At 41.6% G+C, this 22,130-nt stretch overlaps 1 protein-coding gene across 8 annotated transcripts in view; it reads left to right on the top strand.

Annotated features, from left to right (window-relative positions):
* Positions 1-21,218, top strand: part of LOC142655634 (ubiquitin carboxyl-terminal hydrolase 22-A) — a 238,839-nt gene extending 217,621 nt beyond the window's left edge. For all 8 annotated transcript variants that reach the window (XM_075830039.1, XM_075830038.1, XM_075830041.1 and 5 more), the window contains 5 exons: positions 5,366-5,492; positions 7,385-7,476; positions 8,178-8,240; positions 15,378-15,527; positions 20,699-21,218. In XM_075830039.1, the coding sequence (XP_075686154.1) occupies positions 5,366-5,492; positions 7,385-7,476; positions 8,178-8,240; positions 15,378-15,527; positions 20,699-20,741 (475 nt within the window). In that variant the 3' untranslated portion in view covers positions 20,742-21,218. The remainder of the gene's footprint in view (positions 1-5,365; positions 5,493-7,384; positions 7,477-8,177; positions 8,241-15,377; positions 15,528-20,698) is intronic.
* The last annotated feature ends 912 nt before the right edge of the window (positions 21,219-22,130 follow it).

The raw sequence follows: 22,130 nt of genomic DNA, 5'->3' as shown, positions 1-22,130 counted from the left end.
ATTGGTATCGCTGTGTCTGTAAAAGTCCAAACTATTACAATATAGCATTATTTAACTCGCACGGTTAACGACATGAAAAATAAAGAATTTAAAACTGCAAAATCAGTTTTTTGGTCACCTTTGCTCTACCAAGAAACGTAATAAACAGTGATCAAAAAGTTTGTACCAAAAAATTGTACCAATAAAAACTACAGCTGTTTTGCAAAAAATAAGCCCTCACACCACTCTATTGACGGAAAAATAAAAAAGTTATGGCTCTTTGAAAGCAGGGAGGGAAAAAAGCAAGAGCAAAAATGGATCAGTCATGAAAGGTTTTATTACTTTCTAATGAAAAAACATTTATGACCACATGTGGGGTATTGTCGTACTTGGGAGAAATTTCGTTACGAATGTTGGGGTGCTTTTTTCCTCCTTTTATCCTTTGTGAAATTGAAAAAATTTTAGTGGAAATAATGTTGATATTCATTTTCACGGCCTAATTCTAATAAATTCTGCAAAAGCCCTGTGAGGTCTAAATGCTTACTATACTATACTTACTATACCCCTAGATTAATTCCTTAAGTGTTGTAGTTTCCCAAATAGGGTCACTTTTGTGGGGTTTCCACTGTTTTGGTCTCTCAGGGGCTTTGCAAATTCTACATGGCACCGTAAACGGTTTCAGCTAAATTTGAGCTCCAAAAGCCAAATAGCACTTCTTCCCTTCTAAGTCCCGCTGTGGCTCCAAACAGCCGTTTATTACCACATATGGCGTATTTACGTAATCGGGAGAATATTTTTTTTACAAATGTTGGTGTGCTTTTTTTCTCATTCCTTGTAAAAATTAAAAAGGTCTAAGTTTTTTCAGAAAAAAAAGTAGATTTTTACCTTTACAGACTAATTTCAATGAATTCAGCAAAACAACTGTGGGGTCGAAATTCTAACTTTACCCCTAAAAAAAATTCCTTGAGGGGTGACACGACACTGAAAACTATTCCAGCAAAATCAGAAATCCAAAATCCAAATGGTGCTCTTTCTCTTCTGAGCCCTGCTGTGGGTCCAAACAGCAGTTTATTACCACATATGGGGTATAGCTATAATCGGGAGAAATTGCTTTACATATGTTGGGGTGTTTTTTCTCCTTTTATTCCTTGTAAAAATTTAACATTTTTACTTTTTTCAGAAAAAAGTAGATTTTCATCTTCACATACTAATTTAAATACATTTAGCTATAAATTTAGCAAAAAAAAAAAACGGTTGGTTCAAAATGCTGACTATACCCCTAGATAAATTCCTTGAGGGGTGTAGTTTCCAAAATGGGGTCACTTTTGGGGTGTCTTTACTGTTTTGGCATCACAAGACCTCTTCAAACCTGACATGGTGCCTAAAATATATTCTAATAAAAGGAGGCCTCAAAATCCACTAGGTTCTCCTTTGCTTCTGAGGCCTGTGTTTTAGTCCATTAGCACACTAGTGCCACATGGGAAATATTTCTAAAAACTACAGAATCTGGGCAATAAATATTGAGTTGCGTTTATCGGGTAAAACCTTCTGTGGTAAAGAAAGAAATGTATTACAAATGAATTTTGGCAAAGAAAAAAAATTAAATTTGTAAACTTTACCTCTACTTTGCTTTAATTTCTGTGAAACGCCTAAAGGGTTAAAACACTTTCTGAATGCTGTATTGAATACTTTGGGGGATGCAGTTTTTCCAAAATTGGGTGTTTTATGGGTGCTTTCTAATATATAAGGCCATCAAAGCCACTTCAGAACTGACCTGGTCCCTGAAAAAATAGCCTTTTGAAATTTTCTTGAAAATATGAGAAATTGCACCTAAAGTTCTAAGCCTTGTAACGTCCTACAAAAATAAAAGAATGTTCAAAAAATTAAGCAAACATGAAGTAGACATATGGGGAATGTTAACTAGTAACTATTTTGTGTGGTATTACTATCTGTTTTACAAGCGGATACATTTAAATTTAGAAATATGCTAATTTTTACACGGTCATGAGAAAACCAACTCAAAATCACTTGGATAGGTGAAAGCATTATTACCACATAAAGTGACATGTCAGATTTGAAAAGGCCAAAACAGGCTCAGTCCTGAAGGGGTCAATCACCAAACAGATTCAACATTTTGAAAATGCTTCCATTGAGGAAGTGAAACGTTCCATCTGTTTGGTGATTATATTCCTCACTTTTTTTGAGTGCTGCTTCGGTGCTCTTTATTTTGTGTGTGTGTGTGTGTGTGTGTGTGTGTGTGTGTATATATATATATATATATATATATATATATATGTGTATGTATATATATATATGTGTGTGTGTATGTATACGTGTATGCATTCGTTTTTTTATGTTTTACATTGTTTGCACAATAAAATCAGTTTTTTAAGTAAATCATTTGTATTCTGTGTCGCCATATTCGAAGACACAACTTTTTTTATTTTTACTCGGCAAAGCTGTGTTATAGCTTGTTTTTTTGCGGGACAAGCTGTTGTTTTTATTGGTACTATTTTGGGGTAAATGTGACTTTTTGATACATTTTTATTCCATTTCTTTGGGAGGAGATGTGACCTAAAAACGGCGATACTGGCGTTGTTTCTTACAACGTTCGCCGTGCAGGATAAATTACGTGGCTCTTTTTTAATAGTTCAGATCTTTACTAACGCAGCGATACCAATTTATGTATAGCTTTTGTTTTTCCAATAATAAAACTGTTATGGGGAAAATTTTATTTTATTTTACTTGAAATTTTTATACATGATTTAATTAACTTTTTTTGTTTTGGTCACACTAGGGGACTTGAAGGCCTGCAGCACTGATCTCTATGCTAACACATTACACTAGCTATGTAGTGTAATGTATTAGAGCTGTCAGTGTGACACTGACTGCAAGCCAATCAGGACCTGCCTGAGGCATACATAGGCTATCGTACTTGGCGGACCCGGATGCCATTTTAGGCCTCCGGTTGCCATACCAACCATCGGAACCCCCTTGATTGCGGCGTGGGGAGGTGCCAATCTGCTACAAACCCCTTAAATGTGGCAGTCGCTATTGGCTGCCGTATTTAAGGAGTTAATCTAAGCCATCGCCGGCGTCGGACCGCTTACCTGTAACAGGGGAGTGTCAGCTGTCAGGGACTGCTGATCACCCAGTTTCCGGACACTGTCCATTAGGACAGTAAGCTCCGGGAACGGTTCAGTAACTGTACATCCTGGTGCGGCAAGTGACCTCTAACCAGGACTTACAGTTACAGACTCGTGCAGGTAGGGGTTAAATGGAAGAAGTTTGGAACAACCAGGACTCCCTAGAGCCGGCTGACTACCCCCCCCCCCCCCCACTCCCCCAACTAATTGGAGGAGATGGGCCTTGGTAAGAGAGGTGACCAAAAACCCAATGGTCACTGGCTGAACTCCACAGATCCTATATCCAGATGGGAGAAACTTCCAGGTTGTCAACCATCACTGCAGCACTCCACCAATCTGGACTTTATGGCAGAGTGGCCAGAAAGAAGCCTCTCGTCAGTGAAAGAGACATGAAAGTCCGTCTGGAGTTTGCACAAAAAGCACCTAAAGGACTCGGAGAATTGAGGGCAAAACGTTCAAACTTGGTTTAATCAGAAAACAGAATCTCTTTTTCTCTGTCAAAGTGTCATGTCTGGAGGAAACCAAGCACCACTGCGCATAACCTGCCCAATATCATCCCTACATTGAAGCATGGTGGTGGCAGCGTCATGCTGTGGGGGTGTTCTTTGGCGGCTAGGACAGGAAGATTGGTCATGTCTGAGAGGGAGATGAATGCAGCAAAGTACAGAGATATTCTTAATGAAAAACTGCTCCAGAGTGCTCTGGACCAAATGCTCACCTTCCAGCAAGACAATGACCCTAAGCACACGGCCAAGACAAGCCAGGAGTGGCTTATGGGCAACTCTGTGCATGTCCTTGAGTGGCCCAGCCAGAGCCCGGACTTGAACCCAATCGAACATCTCTAGAGAGACCTGAAATGGCTGTCCACCGACTGGCCCCATCCTACCTGACAGAGCTTGAGAGGCTATGCAGAGAAGAATGGCAGAAAATCCAGAGCTTGAGAGGATATGCTCAGAAGAATGGCAGAAAATCCCCAAATCCAGGTGTGCAAAACTTGTGGCATCATACCCACGAAGACTGGAGGCTGTTATCACTGCCAAAGGTGCTTTAATGAAGTACTGAGCAAACTGTCTGAATACTTCTGTCAATGTAATATATAGTTTTGCTTTTTCAATAAATTAGCATGGATTACTAACATTCTGTGTTCACTTTTTTTCATTATGAGGTATAGAGTGCAGAATGATGAGGGGACTTGCATTTTTTTTTGTTATGGCACAAGGATTCCACGTAACAAAATGTGAAAAAATTTAATAGTAATGGACACACACACACACACACATTTTATTTCACAAAGTGTGAAAATAAATTGGTTAACTACATTTCAATATGTAGGTCAATGTTTCTTCCTGCATAGACGTATACATTGTAATAAAGTCATTAAAGAGGCTCAGTCACCACATTATAAGTGGCCTATATTGTACATGATGTGATCGGCGCTGTAATGCAGATCACAGCAGTGTTTTTTTATTTAGAAAAACAATCATTTTTGACGGAGTTATGACCTATATTAGCTTTATGCTAATGACTTTCTCAGTGGACAACTGGGCGTGTTTTACTTTTTGAGCAAGTGAGCGTTCTGGAGAGAAGTGTATGACGCTGACCAATCAGCGTCATACACTTCTCTCCATTCATTTACTCTGCACATAGCGATCTTGCTAGATCATGATGTGCAGTCACATACTCAGACATTAACGTTACTGAAGTGTCCTGACAGTGAATAGACATCGCGTCCAGCCAGGATGTGATGTCGATTCACAATCCTGACACTTCGGTAACGTTTGTGTGGGACTTACAGCACATCAAACGTAATCTCGTGAGATCACACTGTAAATGACAGCACAGCGTGATCTCGCTGTGCTGTAAGTCGCACACAAACGTTACCGAAGTTTCGGGATTGTGAATAGACAGAACGTCCTGGTGAGGTCTATTAACTCTCAAGACACTTCAGTAACGTTAGTCTGTATGTATGTGACTGCACATGGTGATCTAGTAAGATCACTGTGTGCAGAGTAAATCAATGGAGAGAAGTGTATGATGCTGATTGGTTATCTACATTACAGCGCCGATCACATTATGTAGAAGATAGGCCACTTATAATGTGGTGGCAGAGCCTCTAACTAGTGCTTTACCATCAGATTCAAGTGGGATCATAAATAACATATAATAAAATGTTTCCTGTGCTTATGTGATATTTTGTTACAGCATGTTGTCTAGCTTCTTAAATATCTGTTCTCTTCCAGGTTTACGCGGCCAGAGCATCTAGGAAGTAGTGCCAAAATCAAATGCAGTGGTTGCCATAGTTACCAAGAGTCTACTAAGCAGCTTACTATGAAAAAACTGCCTATTGTGGCTTGTTTTCATCTCAAAGTAAGAACACCAGACTGTTGATAATGATTCTGACATGCCTATATTACTTGTCATACTATTAAAGATATGCCAGCTCTTAGCCATGTTCATTTCTTTTGTTTTTGGAATGACCAGCCCTCCATTGTGGGTTTTATAGATGCTCATTTATTGAAGTCATCCTAGGCAACAGGTCATTCCTCTTCCATATATTCAATCAACGTTTCAGACTATGCCAAGTCCTTTATTTTTCTGAAACAATACATGAGTATTGTAATAGATTATCAAATGATGAGACAAAATTGTGCATATTAATAAGCTGACACATTAATTTACAGCATGAACAATCTATATTGGAAACCTCCCAATAATAAGCAGTATGCGTCCACTGCATATAACATGCAGGCAAAGAAGCTTCTATGCATCCATTATATTAGATATCCATATTATTGCAGACTTCTGAAATACTTGTTTTTACACCGGTGTTGCCAAAGTCAATTTCTTGGCTAATACATGTCTCAATATACTAGTCCTTCCCAATGAATTAGAATATCAAAAAGTTTATTTATTTCAGTAATTCAATTCAAAAAGTGAAACTCATATTATATAGATTCATTACACACAAAATGTTCTATTTCCAGTATCTTTTTCTTTTAATGTTGATGATTATGGCTAACGGTTAATGAAAAGACAAAATTTTGTGTCTCAGAAAATTAAAATATTATATAATCCCAAATTCAAAAATTATTTTTAATACCAAAACGTAGGCCTACTGAAAAGCATGTACAGTATATGTCCTCAATACTTGGTCGGGGCTCCTTTTTCATGAATTACTGCGTCAATGCGGCGTGGCATGGAGGCGATCAGCCTGTGGCACTGCTGAGGTGTTTAATGGAACCCAGGTTGCTTTGATATCGGCCTTCAGCTCGTCTGCATTGTTGGGTCTGGTGTCTCATCTTCCTCTTGATAATACCCCATAGATTCTCTATGGGGTTTAGGTCAGGCGAGTCTGCTGGCCAATCAAGCACAGTGATACTAAGGTTAATAAACCAGGTATTGGCAATTTTGGCAGTGTAAGCAGGTGCCAGGTCCTGCTGGAAAATAAAATCGGCATCTTCATAAAGCTTGTCAGCAGAGGGAAGCATGAAGTGCTCTATAATTACTTGGTAGACGGCTGCACTGACTCTGGACTTGATATAACACAGTCGACCAGCACTGTTGGTCAGTGGTCCTGGAGGAAGAGTGGAGAGGCATCAATCCAAGTTGCTTACGGTCCAGTGTGAAGTTTCCACAGTCAGTGATGGTTTGGTGAGCCATGTCATCTGCTGGTGTTGGTCCACTGTGTTATATCAAGTCCAGAGGCAACACAGACGTCTACCAGGAAATTTGAGAGCACTTCATGCTTCGCTCTGCTGACAAGCTTTATGGAGATGCTGATTTCATTTAATGAGTTTCACTTTTTGAATTGAATTACTGAAATACGCCCTAGAGTTAAATAATCACTTAAGGTTTAAGATTTTGGTACAAAATTGACCTGTTTTCACAATGTTATCTTTACAAGCGTGTCTGACAGGCTATGCACATATATCAGCAAGTAATAGACCAACAGGGACTCTTTATCACCTTTGATGTTAAGGAATATAGCCTGGCATAAGTGTGTGTCTATGGGAGAAATATAGAGCCGAAAGTTCAATTCCATCCTTAGCCACGCATGTGTCATGAGTAATGTAGTAAAGATTGTTCATGCGCCAGAGAGAGGGGGATTGCAGAAGACTCTCCATAAGTCCTATCCTTACACTTTAGTGACCACTTTAATACAATTGTGTATTCATGACTCTATCCAGGAACATGTATTTTTCATAATTTACGCAAGGCCAGACTCTTGAAATTTTGACATTTCTTTTTCTCTGACACAGCGGTTTGAACATTCGGCTAAATTGAGGCGGAAAATTACAACATATGTGTCATTTCCCTTGGAATTAGATATGACACCATTCATGGCCTCCAGGTATGAATCTGTCTTGTAGATTGGCAAAGGATATTGATGTTTCCTATTCTGTCCTCATACACGTTAGCACGGTGTGCAATCTGACATGTAGCTAAACCCCCGGTCTTAAGAAAAAGCCTGTGAAGAAAAGGTGAAACTATAGGATGAAATAACAGTAGCATTTCAGAATATATCAAACTGTACAGTGCATAGGATACAAATAATCTGCTATATACACACACACAACATAACATGAGGTAATACTGCAAGCTGACAATGTGCTATCTGATACAGTGGCTTCTCACACTGAAATAATGAGGATAATGGCATACACAAAGAGGAACAGGAAATAACCCACAATGCCTCAGGAGCTTTCCCATAATGCATAGAAAACTTCAAGCTAGAAATACACTAAACCACCAGTAGATGGTGCTAAAACCATACAATATAATATTGTAAATGTGATATAATATCTGTATAATATGTTTGCGGACAAGGGTTATAAAATCGTTAAATAGAATATTTTTATAGCGCTTTTGTAGCCTTAATTTAAAGTTTAACCCAGGCATCTTTGTTTTTTTTTAATCAAATGTAGTACTTGATCTTGTATTGTATGGCATTTTTGCTCTACTGCAAAAAAAATGTGTCATATTTTCTAAGAAACCGTGAGTTGTTTACAGTGCTGGATCCTTACCAAAATATGTCCTAATTTATGTTTATAGCAAAGAGAGCAGAATCAATGGTCAGTATCAGCAGCCTCAAGACAGTTTAAACAATGACAATAAGTAAGTATTATAGTTTACAATTTGTTCTGAATTATGTAACATTTTTCACATTTGGGTGTTGGACTGAATTAACCTGTTACCATTGTAGCCAGTTTTTACCTTCCTGACCGCATAATTTTTAAAATCTGACAAGTCAATTTTATGTGGTAATAACTTTGGAATGCCTATCTAAGCGATTCTGAGATTTTCTCGTGACCCCTAAACAAATTACAAGAGGTAAAATTTGGTCGATACATTCAGTGTTCGTTTGTAAAATAAACAACAAAAGATGCCAAAGTCTACAGAATTTAAAATAAAAAATTTGTGCTGGTAAGACATAATAAGGCCCCATGCACACGAACGTAAAAACGCCAGTAATTACGGGCCTATAGACTTCTATTGGCCACGGGTACCTCCCCGTATGCTTACGGGAAGGTGCCCGTGCCGTTGAAAAATATAGAACATGTCCTATTTCAGACCATAATTACTTCACGGGCAGGCCCATAGAAGTCTATGGGGCTCCCGTAATTACGGGTGACTACGTGTGTGTGCACCCGTAATTACGGGAGCGTTGCTAGGCGACGTCAGTGTATAGTCACTGTCCACGGTGCTGAAGGAGTTAAACGATCGGCAGTAACTCTCTCAGCACCAAGGACAGTGGCTACCGATCACAATATAGATAAAGCTGTAAAACAAGACGTTCATACTTACCCAGAACTCCCTGCTTCTTCCTCCATTCCGGCCTCCTGGGATGACGTTACAGCCCATGTGACCGCTGCAGCCAATCACTGGCCGCAGCGGTCACATGCACTGCGCGTCATCCAGGTAGGTCGGATTGGATGTCAAGAGAGGGACGCGTCACCAAGACAACGGCCGGGTAAGTATGAATTTCTTTTACTTTTATTACGGAAAGGGCTGTCCCTTCTCTCTATCCTGCACTGATAGAGAGAAGGGGCTGCCGATTACTGCAGTGTAATTTTGCAGCGAAAACGTGCCGGTAAATATGGGTGACACTGGACCCGTATTTACGGGCACGGGTCCGTAAATACTGGTGCAATACAGGTCGAATACGTGTGACCAAGGACCCGTATTTGCACCAGTATTTACGGGTGGACAAAAATACGGTCGTGTGCATGGGGCCTTATACCACACAAAATAGTTACTAATTATCATTCCCAATTTGTCTGTGTTGGCATTGTTTGTTTTTTTTTAACATCCTTTTATTTTTTTTAGGATGTTGCAAGGCTTATAAACTTAGCAGCAATTTCTCAGTTTTCAAGAAAATGTTAAAAGCCTATTTTTTTTAGGGACAAGTTCAGTTTTGAAGTGACTGAGGGGCTAATATATTAGAAACCCATATAAATCCCACAATTTAAAAACGACACCACTCAAAATATTTCAAACACATTTTATAAAGTTTAACCCTTTAGGCACACACAGGAATAAAACCAAAGTTTAGGTAACATTTTACAAAGCTCTTTTTTTTTATTTTTTTCTCAAATTCAGTTTTATCCCATTTTTTTTCTTCAGCAATTGTTGACAGATCTCCAAACACATCTCCTTTTGTTGCCCGCCCAGATTCTGCTGTTTGGATACATGACAGAGCTCAGAAAGGCCGGAGCGCTATTTGGCATGCAGACTTTGCTTAATTTGGTTTTTGGGCGCCATGTCGCATTTGCAAGCCCCTGAAGTACTAGTGCAGTAGAAACCCCTGAGAAGTGAATCTTGGAAACTACAAGTGAACTCACTCCATACGATGCCGCTGTCTGCTGTATGTTACTCGTTAAATGCCGGCCTCAATAGCGAACGCGGCTTTTAAATCGCTAGAAAGAGGGGGGTGACCCCCTCTAATGGCTCATCGCGCCCCCCACAACACAATCGCGGACCCCCAGGTCCGCCATCTTTGTGCTCCTATTAAGCGCTGCCTCCGGCAGGGCTTAACAGAAGCCTGTCAGAATCAGGATATACTTCAATACACTGGTATTGCAGTATATAGTGCAAGCGATCTAACGATCGTTGGTTAAAATCCCCTAGGGGAACTAGTAAAAATGTGTAAAATAAAGTTGTTTTTTTTATGTAAAAACAAAAAACATTAAAAGTAAAAAAAAAAAAAAGATAAACATAATTGGTATTTCCGCATCCGTAAAAGTCTGAACTATTACAATATATCATTGTTTAACCCGCACGGTGTACGCTGCAAAAAAAATAAATTTAAACGCCAGAATCACTCTTTTTTTTTTTGGTCACGCCATCTCCCACAAAAAATGAAATAAGTGATCAAATTGTCGCATGTACCCCAAAATTGTATCGTTAAAAACGACAGGTTATCCCGCAAATAATAAGCCCTCATACCACTTAACGGAAAAATAAAAAGTTTTGGCGCTTAGAATTTGGCGACACAAAATAAATTACATTTTTTACACTTAGGTTTTTACTTAAAAAACTATATATATTTGGTATCGCTGTAATCGTATTGACCCACAGAATAAAGTTAACATGTGGTTTTAATTGCACAGTGAATTCCGTAAAAACGACGCGCAGAAAAACAATGGAGGAATCGCTTTTTTTTTTTTTTCATTTTCTACCCTACAAATAATTTATTCCCCGTTTCGTAGTACATTATATAGCACAATAAATGGTGCTACGAAAAACTACAACTTGTCCCGCAAAAATCACGCCCTCATAGGACTATATCAACGGAAAAATAAAAAAGTTATGGCTTTTGGAAGGTGGGAATCAATGAAACCGTGAAAATCGGAAAATGGGCTGTGGCGGGAAGGGGTTAACTGCTGTTTGGACACAAGGTAGGGCTCAGAAGGGAAGGAGTGCCATGTAGGCTTTTTGAGTACAGATTTTGCTGGATTGGTTTCTGGCTGCCATGTCGCATTTGCAAAGCCCCTGTGGTACCAAAACAGTGGAAACCCCGCCCCCACTCAGGGGTATAGTGAGCATGTTAACCCCACAGGTGTTTTCCAGAAATAAGTGTGAAAAGGCCATTTTTATGCCTCCATGAAAACACACCGCTCTAATTATTATGCAGTATTTCCCGGTTTCAGAAACTCCCTACATGTGCTTCTTATTCCTGAACACATGACGGGGCTCAGAAGGGAAAGAGTACCATGCGAATTTGGGGCCGAATTCGGCAATTTATGCTGCATTGGTTCACAAATCTTATTGGTGCTTTAATAATCAACTTTTCCCCCTTGGGTCTGCCCATCTGCATATTTTTTCTTTACTGAATTACAGGAGCCGTAACACTTTTTTTTATTTTTTCATAGACATAGTGGTATGAAGGCTGTTGTTTGCAGGATGAGCTGTAGTTTTTATTGGTATTATTTTGGGGTACCTGAGACTTTGATGTTTTTTTTATCCATTTTTTTGTGGGCGGCAAGGTGACCAAAAAAAGCACTTGTGGCATTTTTTTTATTTTATTTTTTTTTTCATTTATATTTTACACTGTGCGTTATAAAAGACATATTAGCTTTATTCTGTGGGCGATACCAAATTTATATTGGTTTTTATGTTCCACAACTTTTTGCACAATAAAATTTTCTTTTTTAAAAAGAAGGCATTTTTTGTCACCATGTTCTGAGAACCATCATTTTTTAATAGATGTATGAGGGCTTGTTTATTGCGAGACTAGCTGTTTTTATTGGTACCATTTTTGAATACATGCAGCTTTTTGATCACTTTTAAAAATTTTGGAAAACAAAGTGACCAAAAAACAGCAATTCTGGCTCTTCAGTTTGTTACGAACGCAGCGATACCAATAATGTATAGTTTATACATGTTTTCCAATAACAATGGACTTTATATGGGAAAAAGCATTTTTCTTCTTTTTCGCGGCCGTCGGAACAGAACACCGTTTTTCCCACTGAACTCAATGGGCAGATGTTTGGAGGCGTTCGGCTGCAGATTTTTCGGGCGTTTACGGCCCGAAAAACGGCCGTGTGAATATACCCTAACTGTACGACAAATGTCGCAAATCGGTTGTCTAGCTTTTAGAAGAAAAACTTTCTTACAGCAACATGTGTTTAAGATATAAAAAATAACCCATACTCCTGTACATCGCAGCAGCGTTGATGTGCTGTAATGGCAAATGATGCATGGGCATATGACCACTAGACCGGTCACGTCATCACGGCTGGTATTTAAATAGAAATCAGCAGAGGACCACAGTGCCATTTCTGAATCGGTGGAGTATGTAATCCCTTGCCGATGCAGCCATTTTTCGGATTTTCATTTTTTTTCCTCCCTACATTCCAAAAGCAATAACTTTTTTTTAATTTATTTTTGTCAGTCGATATAGCCCTATGAGGGCTTGATTTTTGCGGAATGATTTGTATTTTTTTTTCATGGCACCATTTATTTTACCATATATTGTACTAAGAAACTGGAAATTATTTGTGGGTTTGGTTTATTTAAAAAAATTCCTTCATTTTTTTGTGCTGTACACCATGCAATTAAAACTAAATGTGCGGGCCAGTATTATTACAGCGATACCAAATCTATATAGTATGTAGGTGTTTTTTTTTATATTTTACTAGTTTTACAAGGAGAAAACTAATTATAAAAATGTAAATCCTGAAAGCCATAACTTAAATTTTTCAGTCGATTTGAGCTGTATAATAATGGGTTCACACTGAGTTTTTTGCAGGAAGAAATTGTGCCTCAAAATTCCGTTTGGAATTTTGAGGCAGATTTTCCTTTGCCTGCATGCCGATTTTCGCTGCGTTTTTAACCCGCGGCCATTGAGCGCCGCGGGCATAAAAACGCCGCAACATACGCTTTCTCTGCCTCCCATTGATGTCAATGGGAGGTAAGAGGCATAATCACCCGAAGATAGGGCATGTCCCTTCTTTTTCCCGCGAGCCGGTTTTTCCGGACACCCACTGCTAATGACGCTGGCTCATAATGATTGGGCAGCTTAATGTTGGGTGCCCAGCAGTCAGTGACTGCCAGGCACCCTGGAGAGAAGATCGGAGCAGTTTTCACTGCTTCTGTCTTCTCTTATCTCTTGTACACAGCACTCAATGAGCACTGTGCAAAGGATAGAGACAGCGGCCGTATGATATGCAGCGGAATTCAGTAACCGCAAAGTGGGTGTGATTTAACAAATGTCATCCACTTCTGACCTTTGAGGGTCAAGACATAATAAAAAAATTTAAATAAAGCAAATTAAAGAAGCACTCTCATGAAAATTTTTATTGCTTTGTAATGGGCAGTGTCATAGATTTACATAGAAACAGGCTTCCGCTCCACACGTAAAAAGCTGTGTGAATCTGTCAGCCAGATTAGAGATCACGTGACCGCACGTGGGAGCTGAACAGAGCCTGTGTTTTGAAAACTATACGCTCTGTGCCTAAATAAATATGTACAAGATGCCCAATACAAATGGGCAGAGCAAAATTTCATGGTAGTGCTTCTTTAAATAAAAATGACACCTAAAATACCCACCCAAAAAAACAGTTCCACACGTCAATCATTGTCATAACGATTGTCATAACGATAGCCCTGACCCATTTACCCTAAATAGACATGTACTATATAAACCTTTATGATAGACAATGATCACAAATAATAGTTTTACTCTAAAATAAACCATTTATTACCAGAAACAAAATAGCTGAAAATTAAAAATCATATTTTTATACTATTTTGATACAATAATCCTCAAAATTCGAAAATAGCAAAAAGAATATTTATTAAAATAATGGGAAAAAAACGTGCATTGTTTATAAAAAAAAAAAAACATGTCGCTAACCCAAAAAATTAAAAAGTTATAGCAGTTAACTAACGTGTGCTAAAAATGGCTAACCGGCGTCTAGTCCTGAAGGCACAAAACAGCTTGGTCCTAAACTGGTTAAACTGTTGCAACTGAGGGCATCTATGGTGGTGAGAAGAAAGGCAGAAGCTTTCTTTAGCACTGAGCTTCTTACAGTGGCGTACTCGCCATAGAGGCTAACCACGCAACTGCTATGGGGCCCGGCTCTGAACTCCTCCTGTTTCCCGAAATAAAGCCATAGCATTTCCCTGCATTCCCAGCGCAATGCATAGAGGTTTTTACAGATTCTATTGAGTGCAATGCTAGCTGAATAAATTCATATGCTTTGTGCTGCCCTTAGTGGTGGCTGCAGGCAGACGGTTTTATTATGTTTTGTCTGAAGGTAAGCTGAGGATTTAGAACTGTATGGAGGCGATTTATCAATGTATTTATGCCAGTTGTCTATAGTGTAAATGCATTTAAAAATACTGTGTTCAGACTGAGTGCCCTAATTATAAAGCACCTGTTCCACTTTTTTCGACACGATTCAGGTGAAGTTGGCGAAGCTTTAGAGTTAGAAAGCGTTGGAAAAGGTCACCGCTAACGTTTTAAGCTTATCAAATTCATAATAATGCTGTGCAGCCTAATCCATTGCATGCTGCACGTCACTCACATGATCCATCCGTATTAACAGAATTTCTCCTAGAAAAATTTGTTACAAAATTACAATGAGCATATATACACATTTTTTTACGTTCATTTGTTGGAGCTCTTAGTGGGGCCCATACTAAGTTTTACTATGGAGCCCTATGATTTCTTTGTACGCTTGTGGCTGTGTACATAGACATTATTTGAAACCGCTTGCGAGAGGGTCCTCACTTTTTTCTTTTGTTTGAATTGTTAATTAGTTTTGTCACTATGTAATGTCTGATATTGTTAGTACATGTTCCCTCTGAAATATAAGGATGAGTTCACACTGAGTTTTTTATTCTGTTTGGAATTTTGAGGCAGATTTTGATCTGCCTGCATGCCGTTTGCCGCTTTTTTTTCATTTGCGCCCTTTGAGCGCCACGGGCAAATACACCACGAAATGTTCTTTTTCTGCCTCCCCTTGATGTCAATAGGAGGTCAGAGGCGTAAACGCCCGAAGATAGGGCATGTCGCTGCTTCTTCTCGCAAGCATTTTTTACCGCTTGCGGTGAAAAAACTGCCTCTGCCTCCCATTGAAATCAATGGAAGGCATTTTCGGACGGTTTTTGACGCATTTTCCGACACGTTTTCCACGTCAAAAAAAACTCTGTGTGAACAGGGCCTAAAGTGCTGCAGAATATGCTGGTGCTCCCTGAACAGTGATGGTGATAAATCATCTACTACTTTGTGTGTTCTCTTTACAGGTATTCCTTGTTTGCCGTAGTTAATCACCAGGGAACCTTGGAGAGCGGGCATTACACTAGCTTCATAAGACAACACAAAGACCAGTGGTTTAAGTGTGATGATGCAATTATCACCAAGGCTAGCATTAAAGATGTTCTAGATAGCGAAGGGTGAGTTTAATTGTGTGTGTATAATGTGCTCATATGGTTATATAGAATATAAACAGACATTTACGGACCTTTTAGACTGGTCAATTATTGGGCAAATGAGCGTTGATAAAACGCTCATTGACGATAATTGCCCTGTGTAAACAGGGCAGCGATCAACAGATGAACGAGCAAATGCTCGTTCATCTGCTGATCGTATTGTTCTAAAAGTGTAAAATATTATTGTTGTCGGCAGCACATCCCCCTGTGTAAACAGACGTGTTGCCAACGTGATGATGTATGAGGACAAGCGATCAGAGTAACGAGCGCTCGTCCCCATACTTGTGAAAGGAGCAAACGAGCGCCGATCAACGATCTGTCTCGTTGATCTGTGCTCGTTTAGGCGGGATTCACACGACCGGGTCGTTCCCGAGCCCGAGTGTCGGCCGGTAAAATCGGCCATTTTGCCCGGCCGGTTTGCATTAAGTTTTGCATCCGCGCCGGGCCGGGCAGATCCGGACAGTGACATCAGCGGCAACTCCTGAAGGGGAATCCCCATGTGTTCGGGGATTCCGCTTCAGGAGTTTCCCCTGATCTCACTGCCCAGATATGGACAGAGACATCAAGCGCTCTGTCCAGGAGCGGAATTCCCGAACACACGGGGATTCCGCTCCTTCAAGGAGCTAAAGTGCGGCTAGCACATAGCAGAACGGGGAGATACCTCCCCGCTCTGCTATATTGGCGTCGCTACAGTAGTAGCAGCAGCTGCTAGCGGCGCCATCGAAGATGTCGCCGGGCCAGGGTGCTTTTCAAGCAGGGGAAGGGAGCCAGCGCAGCGCTCCCTTCCACCTTCTGTACACCCCGGCCCTGCCACACAGTGTACAGCGATGCCATTCGTCAGAATGGCATCAACTCCTCCTCACATGCACTCTGCGCTGTGAGGAGGAGGAGGAGATAGAGCGCAAGCTCCGGAAAACCCGGCCCCATAGACTTCTATGAGGGCCGGGTACCCGGGCGAAGATAGAGCATGTCCTATTTTTTGACGGCCGGTTTTCCCGGCCGTCAAAAAATCGGTCGTGTGAATAGCCCCATTAGGGGTCTATTATTCCTAATGCAGCCGGGTGCCGGCCGATTTATGAACGGCCGGCACCCGGCCGGGAAACCCTGCCGTGTGAATGAGGCCTTACACGGCCCAGGACAGGCCGTGGTAGATGACCTTTAAAGGGGTTTTCCCACGGCCTAAAATACAGTTCAATGTATCCATAAATGGCAGTTATACATTTGTGCAATTACATGTTCATTTCTAAAATGTACTGTTATAAAGATATATTATTACCATGCCTCTGTTAGAAGTTTTGTTGTGTTACTGGTTGCCCTTGGATCTGACCATAACCCATTCTTCTGGCTATGGTTGGGAAAAGACACATCCTGACCATAGTATGGCTTTGTGGTCGCTTTCATTATTCTCATGAACGCAGTTTATTTAGTTTGCACTCGGGAACTTCCGATTATTCCCCGAGTGCTTGGTGTGACTACTATCCTGTAGCTGCTACTGTGCATGGGCAGTAGCACTGCTGTAGAAGACTGTATGCACCCGGGAACCGGCAGTTGTTTCCGAGTGATTCTAATTTACTATTTCAGCTTCTGCTACAAGTACTAGTACTGCAGTAGCATCGCTGTCCAAATCTTAGCCTGCACTCGGGAACCAGCGACTGGTCCCAGGTGCTGCTTGTAAACTTGTAGTTAGCGTGTGCTACTGCGCATGTGCAGTTTTTTTTTGACGGACCGGGAAACCTGGCAGTCAAAAAATGGGACATGCCCTATTTTCGGACGTTTACCCAGTCGCCCGGCCCCTATAGAAGTCTATAGGGCCGGGTAATACACGGACATCACCGGAATGTGTCCCGAGTGACGGCTGTGTCTTTGGTCGCTCGCGCACTCTCTCCTCCTCCTCAAAGTTTAGAGTGCATGTGAGGAGGAGGAGGGTCTTTTTTACTGCCTGTAGAAGTCTGAATCCCCAATCCTCGGCCTGGGATTGGGGATTCCGCTACAGGAGAAGTGAGTGACTACACTGTCCATATATGGACACAGCGACGTCACTCACTTCTGGAAGGGGGGTATGGGTGCCACCTGCCGGGGGGCTGGGTGGCGTTACCTGCCGGGGGGCTGGGTGGCGTTACCTGCCGGGGGGCTGGGTGGCGTTACCTGCCGGGGGGCTGGGTGGCATTACCTACAGAGGGCTGTGTGTGGCAACAAATTTAAATGAAATTCATCCGATTTTAAAACGGACAGGGAAAAAAACTAATGCAAAACGGGTCAAAATCGGCCGTTAAAATTGGCAACACGGCCCGGAACAGAATCGGAATGGATGCAAAACAGTCCGTTTTTATCGTCCGATACTCGGACCCTGTCGTGTGAATAAGGCCGTTTTGCATCCGAGCCGTGTTGCCGATTTTGACCCGTTTTGCATCTGTTTTTTTCCATGTCCGTTTTAAAATCTGATGAATTTCATTTAAATTTGTTGCCACACACAGCCCTCTGTAGGTAATGCCACCCAGTCCCCTGTAGGTAATGCCACCCAGTCCCCTGTAGGTAATGCCACCCAGTCCCCTGTAGGTAATGCCACCCAGTCCCCTGTAGGTAATGCCACCCAGTCCCCTGTAGGTAATGCCACCCAGTCCCCTGTAGGTAATGCCACCCAGTCCCCTGTAGGTAATGCCACCCAGTCCCCTGTAGGTAATGCCACCCAGTCTCCTGCAGGTAATGCCACCCAGTCTCCTGCAGGTAATGCCACCCAGCCTCCTGCAGGTAATGCCACCCAGCCTCCTGCAGGTAATGCCACCCAGCCCCCTGCAGGAGATCCCACCCTGCCCCTTGTAGGTGATGCCACCCAGCTCCCTGTAGGTGATGCCACCCAGCTCCCTGTAGGTGATGCCACCCAGCTCCCTGTAGGTGATGCCACCCAGCTCCCTGTAGGTGATGCCACCCTGCCCCCTGTAGGTGATGCCACCCTGCCCCTGTAGGTGATGCCACCCTGCCCCCTGTAGGTGATGCCACCCTGCCCCCTGTAGGTGATGCCACCCAGCCCCCCCTTCCAGGAGAAGTCACTGTCTTCAATGTCCATATATGGACAGTGTAGTCACTCACTTCTCCTGTAGCGGAATTCCCGGCCACGGGGTCGGGGATTCCGCATCAGAAGTGAGTGACGTCGCTGTGTCCATATATGGACAGTGTAGTCACTCACTTCTGGAGAGGAATCCCCGGCCACGGGGTCGGGGATTCAGCTTCAGAAGTGAGTGACGTCGCTGTGTCCATATATGGACAGTGTAGTCACTCACTTCCCCTGTAGCGGAATTCCCTGCCACGGGGTTGGGGATTCCGCTTCAGAAGTGAGTGACGTCGCTGTGTCCATATATGGACAGTGTAGTCACTCACTCACTTCTCCTGTAGCGGAATTCCCAATCCCTGGCCGGGGATTGGAGATTCCGACTAATACAGGGAGCAAAAAAAGACCCTCCTCCTCCTCACATGCACTCTGCACTGTGAGGAGGAGGAGAAAAAGCGCGAGCGACGAAAAACATGGCCATCACTCGGTACACATTCCGGTGATGGCTGTGTATTACCCGGCCCCATAGACTTCTATGGGAGCCGGGCGGCCGGGTAAACAGCTGAAAATAGGGCATGTCCCATTTTTTGACGGCCAGGTTTCCCGGGCCGTCAAAAAATCGGTCGTGTGAATAGCCCCATTAGGCCTCTATTGTTCCTAATGCAGCCGGGTGACGGCCGATTTATGAACGGCCATCACCCGGCTGGGAAAACCTGTCGTGTGAATAAGGGCTAAATAAAATGTATGAATAAAAAATATGATTGGTAAGTAACAACGGTAGCTCAAATGGACAAATCTAGATTCTCACAGACGTATTTCACAATCACTCGGGAACAGACGCCAGTTCCCAAGTGCATACAAAGTTTTCTACAACGGTGAAACTGCACATGCGCAGTAGCACACGCTAACTACAAGTTTAGAAGCAGCACTTGGGAACAGTCGCTGGTTCCCGGGTCAGGCTAAGATTTGGACAGCGATGCTACTGCAGAACTAGAACTTGTAGCAGACGCTGAAATAGTAAATTAGAATCACTCAGAAACAACCGCCGGTTCCCGGGTGCATACAGTCTTCTACAGTGATGCTACTGCGCATTAGCGCATTCTTAAATACAAGTTTAGAATAATCACTTGGGAACCGTCAACTGTTCCCGGGTGCATAGAGACTTGCTGAAATGCAAGTTTAGCAGAAGCACACGGGAACAGTCGCCAGTTCCTGAGTGCAGGCGGGGATTTGGACAGTAGCAGCTGCAGGATTGTAGTCACACCAAGCACTCGGGAATAATCGGAAGTTCCCGAGTGCAAACGAAATATAGGGAGTTCATGAGAACATTGAAAGTGACCACAGTCATGCTATGGTTGGGATATGTCTTTTCCCAACCATTGCCAGAGGAATATGGGTTATGGTCGGATCCAAGGTCAACCAGTAACACAAGAAAACTTCTGACAGAGGCATGGTAATAATATATATTTTTTAACAGTACATTTTAGAAAATAACCTGTAATTTCACAAATGTATAACTGGCATTTATGGACACATTTAACTGTATTTTAATTTGTGGGAAAACCCCTTTAAAGGGTATGTTCCTTTCAGATTTTGGAGGAGGTTATTAAAATGCAGGCTTACAGAGGTGTTTTTCCTCTGGCCAAGAAAACTCCAACTAGCCACCTTCGAGGCACCGTTTTCTACATATTGTTTGCAGAGAACCCTTGTGCCCTTTTTTTTAGCGTCCGTATACACGATTAGCCGAACGGCAGGGTTTTTTCCCGTCTTCAGTTGATTTCAATGGGATGTTCGAGAGCGGAATCCCCCCTAAGATGGAGCAGGATGTTTTGTTTTTTCATCTAGCGGAAAAATTCTGCCCTGAACAAAAAAAAACTCCCCTGATTCTCAATGAAATCCATGTGAGGCAAATTTGGGGCATTTCTTCACACTGATTCTAACGTGGAAAATGCTTCAAAATCATTGTTTCGTTATTTTATATTTGCTATTTATATTCTAGATTTCTTGTGTTTTTCAATGTATCTTCTTGTCATTGAAATTGCCATTACTTTGAAAATTTCTTATTGTTTTCTTTGGTCCTTCATTTCAGGTATTTGCTTTTTTATCACAAGCAGTTTCTGGAGTATGAATAACTTTTATGTCTGAAATGTGAATAAAAATAAATTTAAGACTTCTCCGACACCACACAGACCTACCGGAAAATTTGAAGACAAAGCCGACGTTAGACGGGAGCAGTGCCGTTGTCTCATCTGCCCATTGACTCTTGAACTGGTGGAAGGACTTAAAAGTTGCAACACACAAAATGGGAGATTTAAACAGGAAAGGGGCAGCGGGATAATTTAAAGTCTGGTACTAAACATCTCTTATCGTGCTTCTGGGATTATGTATGGGGTGGGGGGGGGAGGATACCATCAGTAAAACATCCTTTATTTGATGCTTGAGTTGCATCTGACCAAACATGGCAGTTACGATAAAGGAATGCCAAGGCCATCTGTTGCTGCAGAACAACCAGGTTGGCATCTACAAATCAAGGTTGAAAGGGCATAAGAGTATTTTGCAAGTATCTCTATTTGTGATTTTGGTTATGAAATAAATACAGTTTGAAACTACTAAGCTATCTGTCTTTCTCAGCCAGCATTAAGAAATCCTGGATTGTGGACATTTATCAGTTACAGGGGAGTTCTTTCCTGTATGTTGTAATGTGGACTGCTCCTGAGAACTTGGGAATCAATTTTTTACATTTTTTTTGTTCCTTTATTTCACCATCATGGATGTTTTTGTTTTGCATTGAATTGCAATATATTGTCATTTTAATAGAATTTTATTTGATCTATTCCGTCATCGGTAAGAGACAAGGAAGCAATTGCATTTACATGGTTTTTAATGTACTCATGGGCTCCAAAACTTTGCTTCTCTTATGTCCAAGCTTTGATGTCTAGTCTTCATCGGTGCAAAAAATAACTTTTTGTTTTTATTGTACAGCTTTTCTCCTAGGGAATAAAATACAGAAATTAAAGACCACCTTCTGTAGAAACACAACTCTCCGTCATTCAACTTCCCACCTTTATGGTCTATGAAGTTCTGAACTTTTTATGCATATTGCACTTCGTTCTCTGCAGTTAAGCCCCCCGGTCTGCTTCTGATCAGATACCATCTTAAATTTTAGATTTCATTCTGCTTTCTTTCTCTTTGCTATGCTATTGGTCAATCCCATGATGCCTCAGTACAACATCATCACATGTATGGCTAGATGCAGTAACATCTCTCCCTGCTGGCAGGATAGTGTGATTCCCCTTCCCTCAATATTCTCTTATATAAGAAATTATAATTATAGAGCCAGAGCCAGGGAGTCTAAACTGTGATCTTTACTATAAGGCCCTGTTCACACCAACTTTTTTTGGTGCTGATTTTCACACAGAAACAGTCTGAATCTGCTACAAGAAATCGTCATCCCCGTCCCCCCCATTGATTTCAATGGGAGGCAGAGGCTTTTTTTTTTTTCCCCCAGGTGGCTTTTAGCC

Source organism: Rhinoderma darwinii, chromosome 6, assembly GCF_050947455.1.
Source record: "Rhinoderma darwinii isolate aRhiDar2 chromosome 6, aRhiDar2.hap1, whole genome shotgun sequence".
Taxonomy (NCBI): domain Eukaryota; kingdom Metazoa; phylum Chordata; class Amphibia; order Anura; family Rhinodermatidae; genus Rhinoderma; species Rhinoderma darwinii.
Note: the sequence above shows the minus strand (reverse complement) of the source record. Positions and strands in the feature narration are given on the sequence as shown.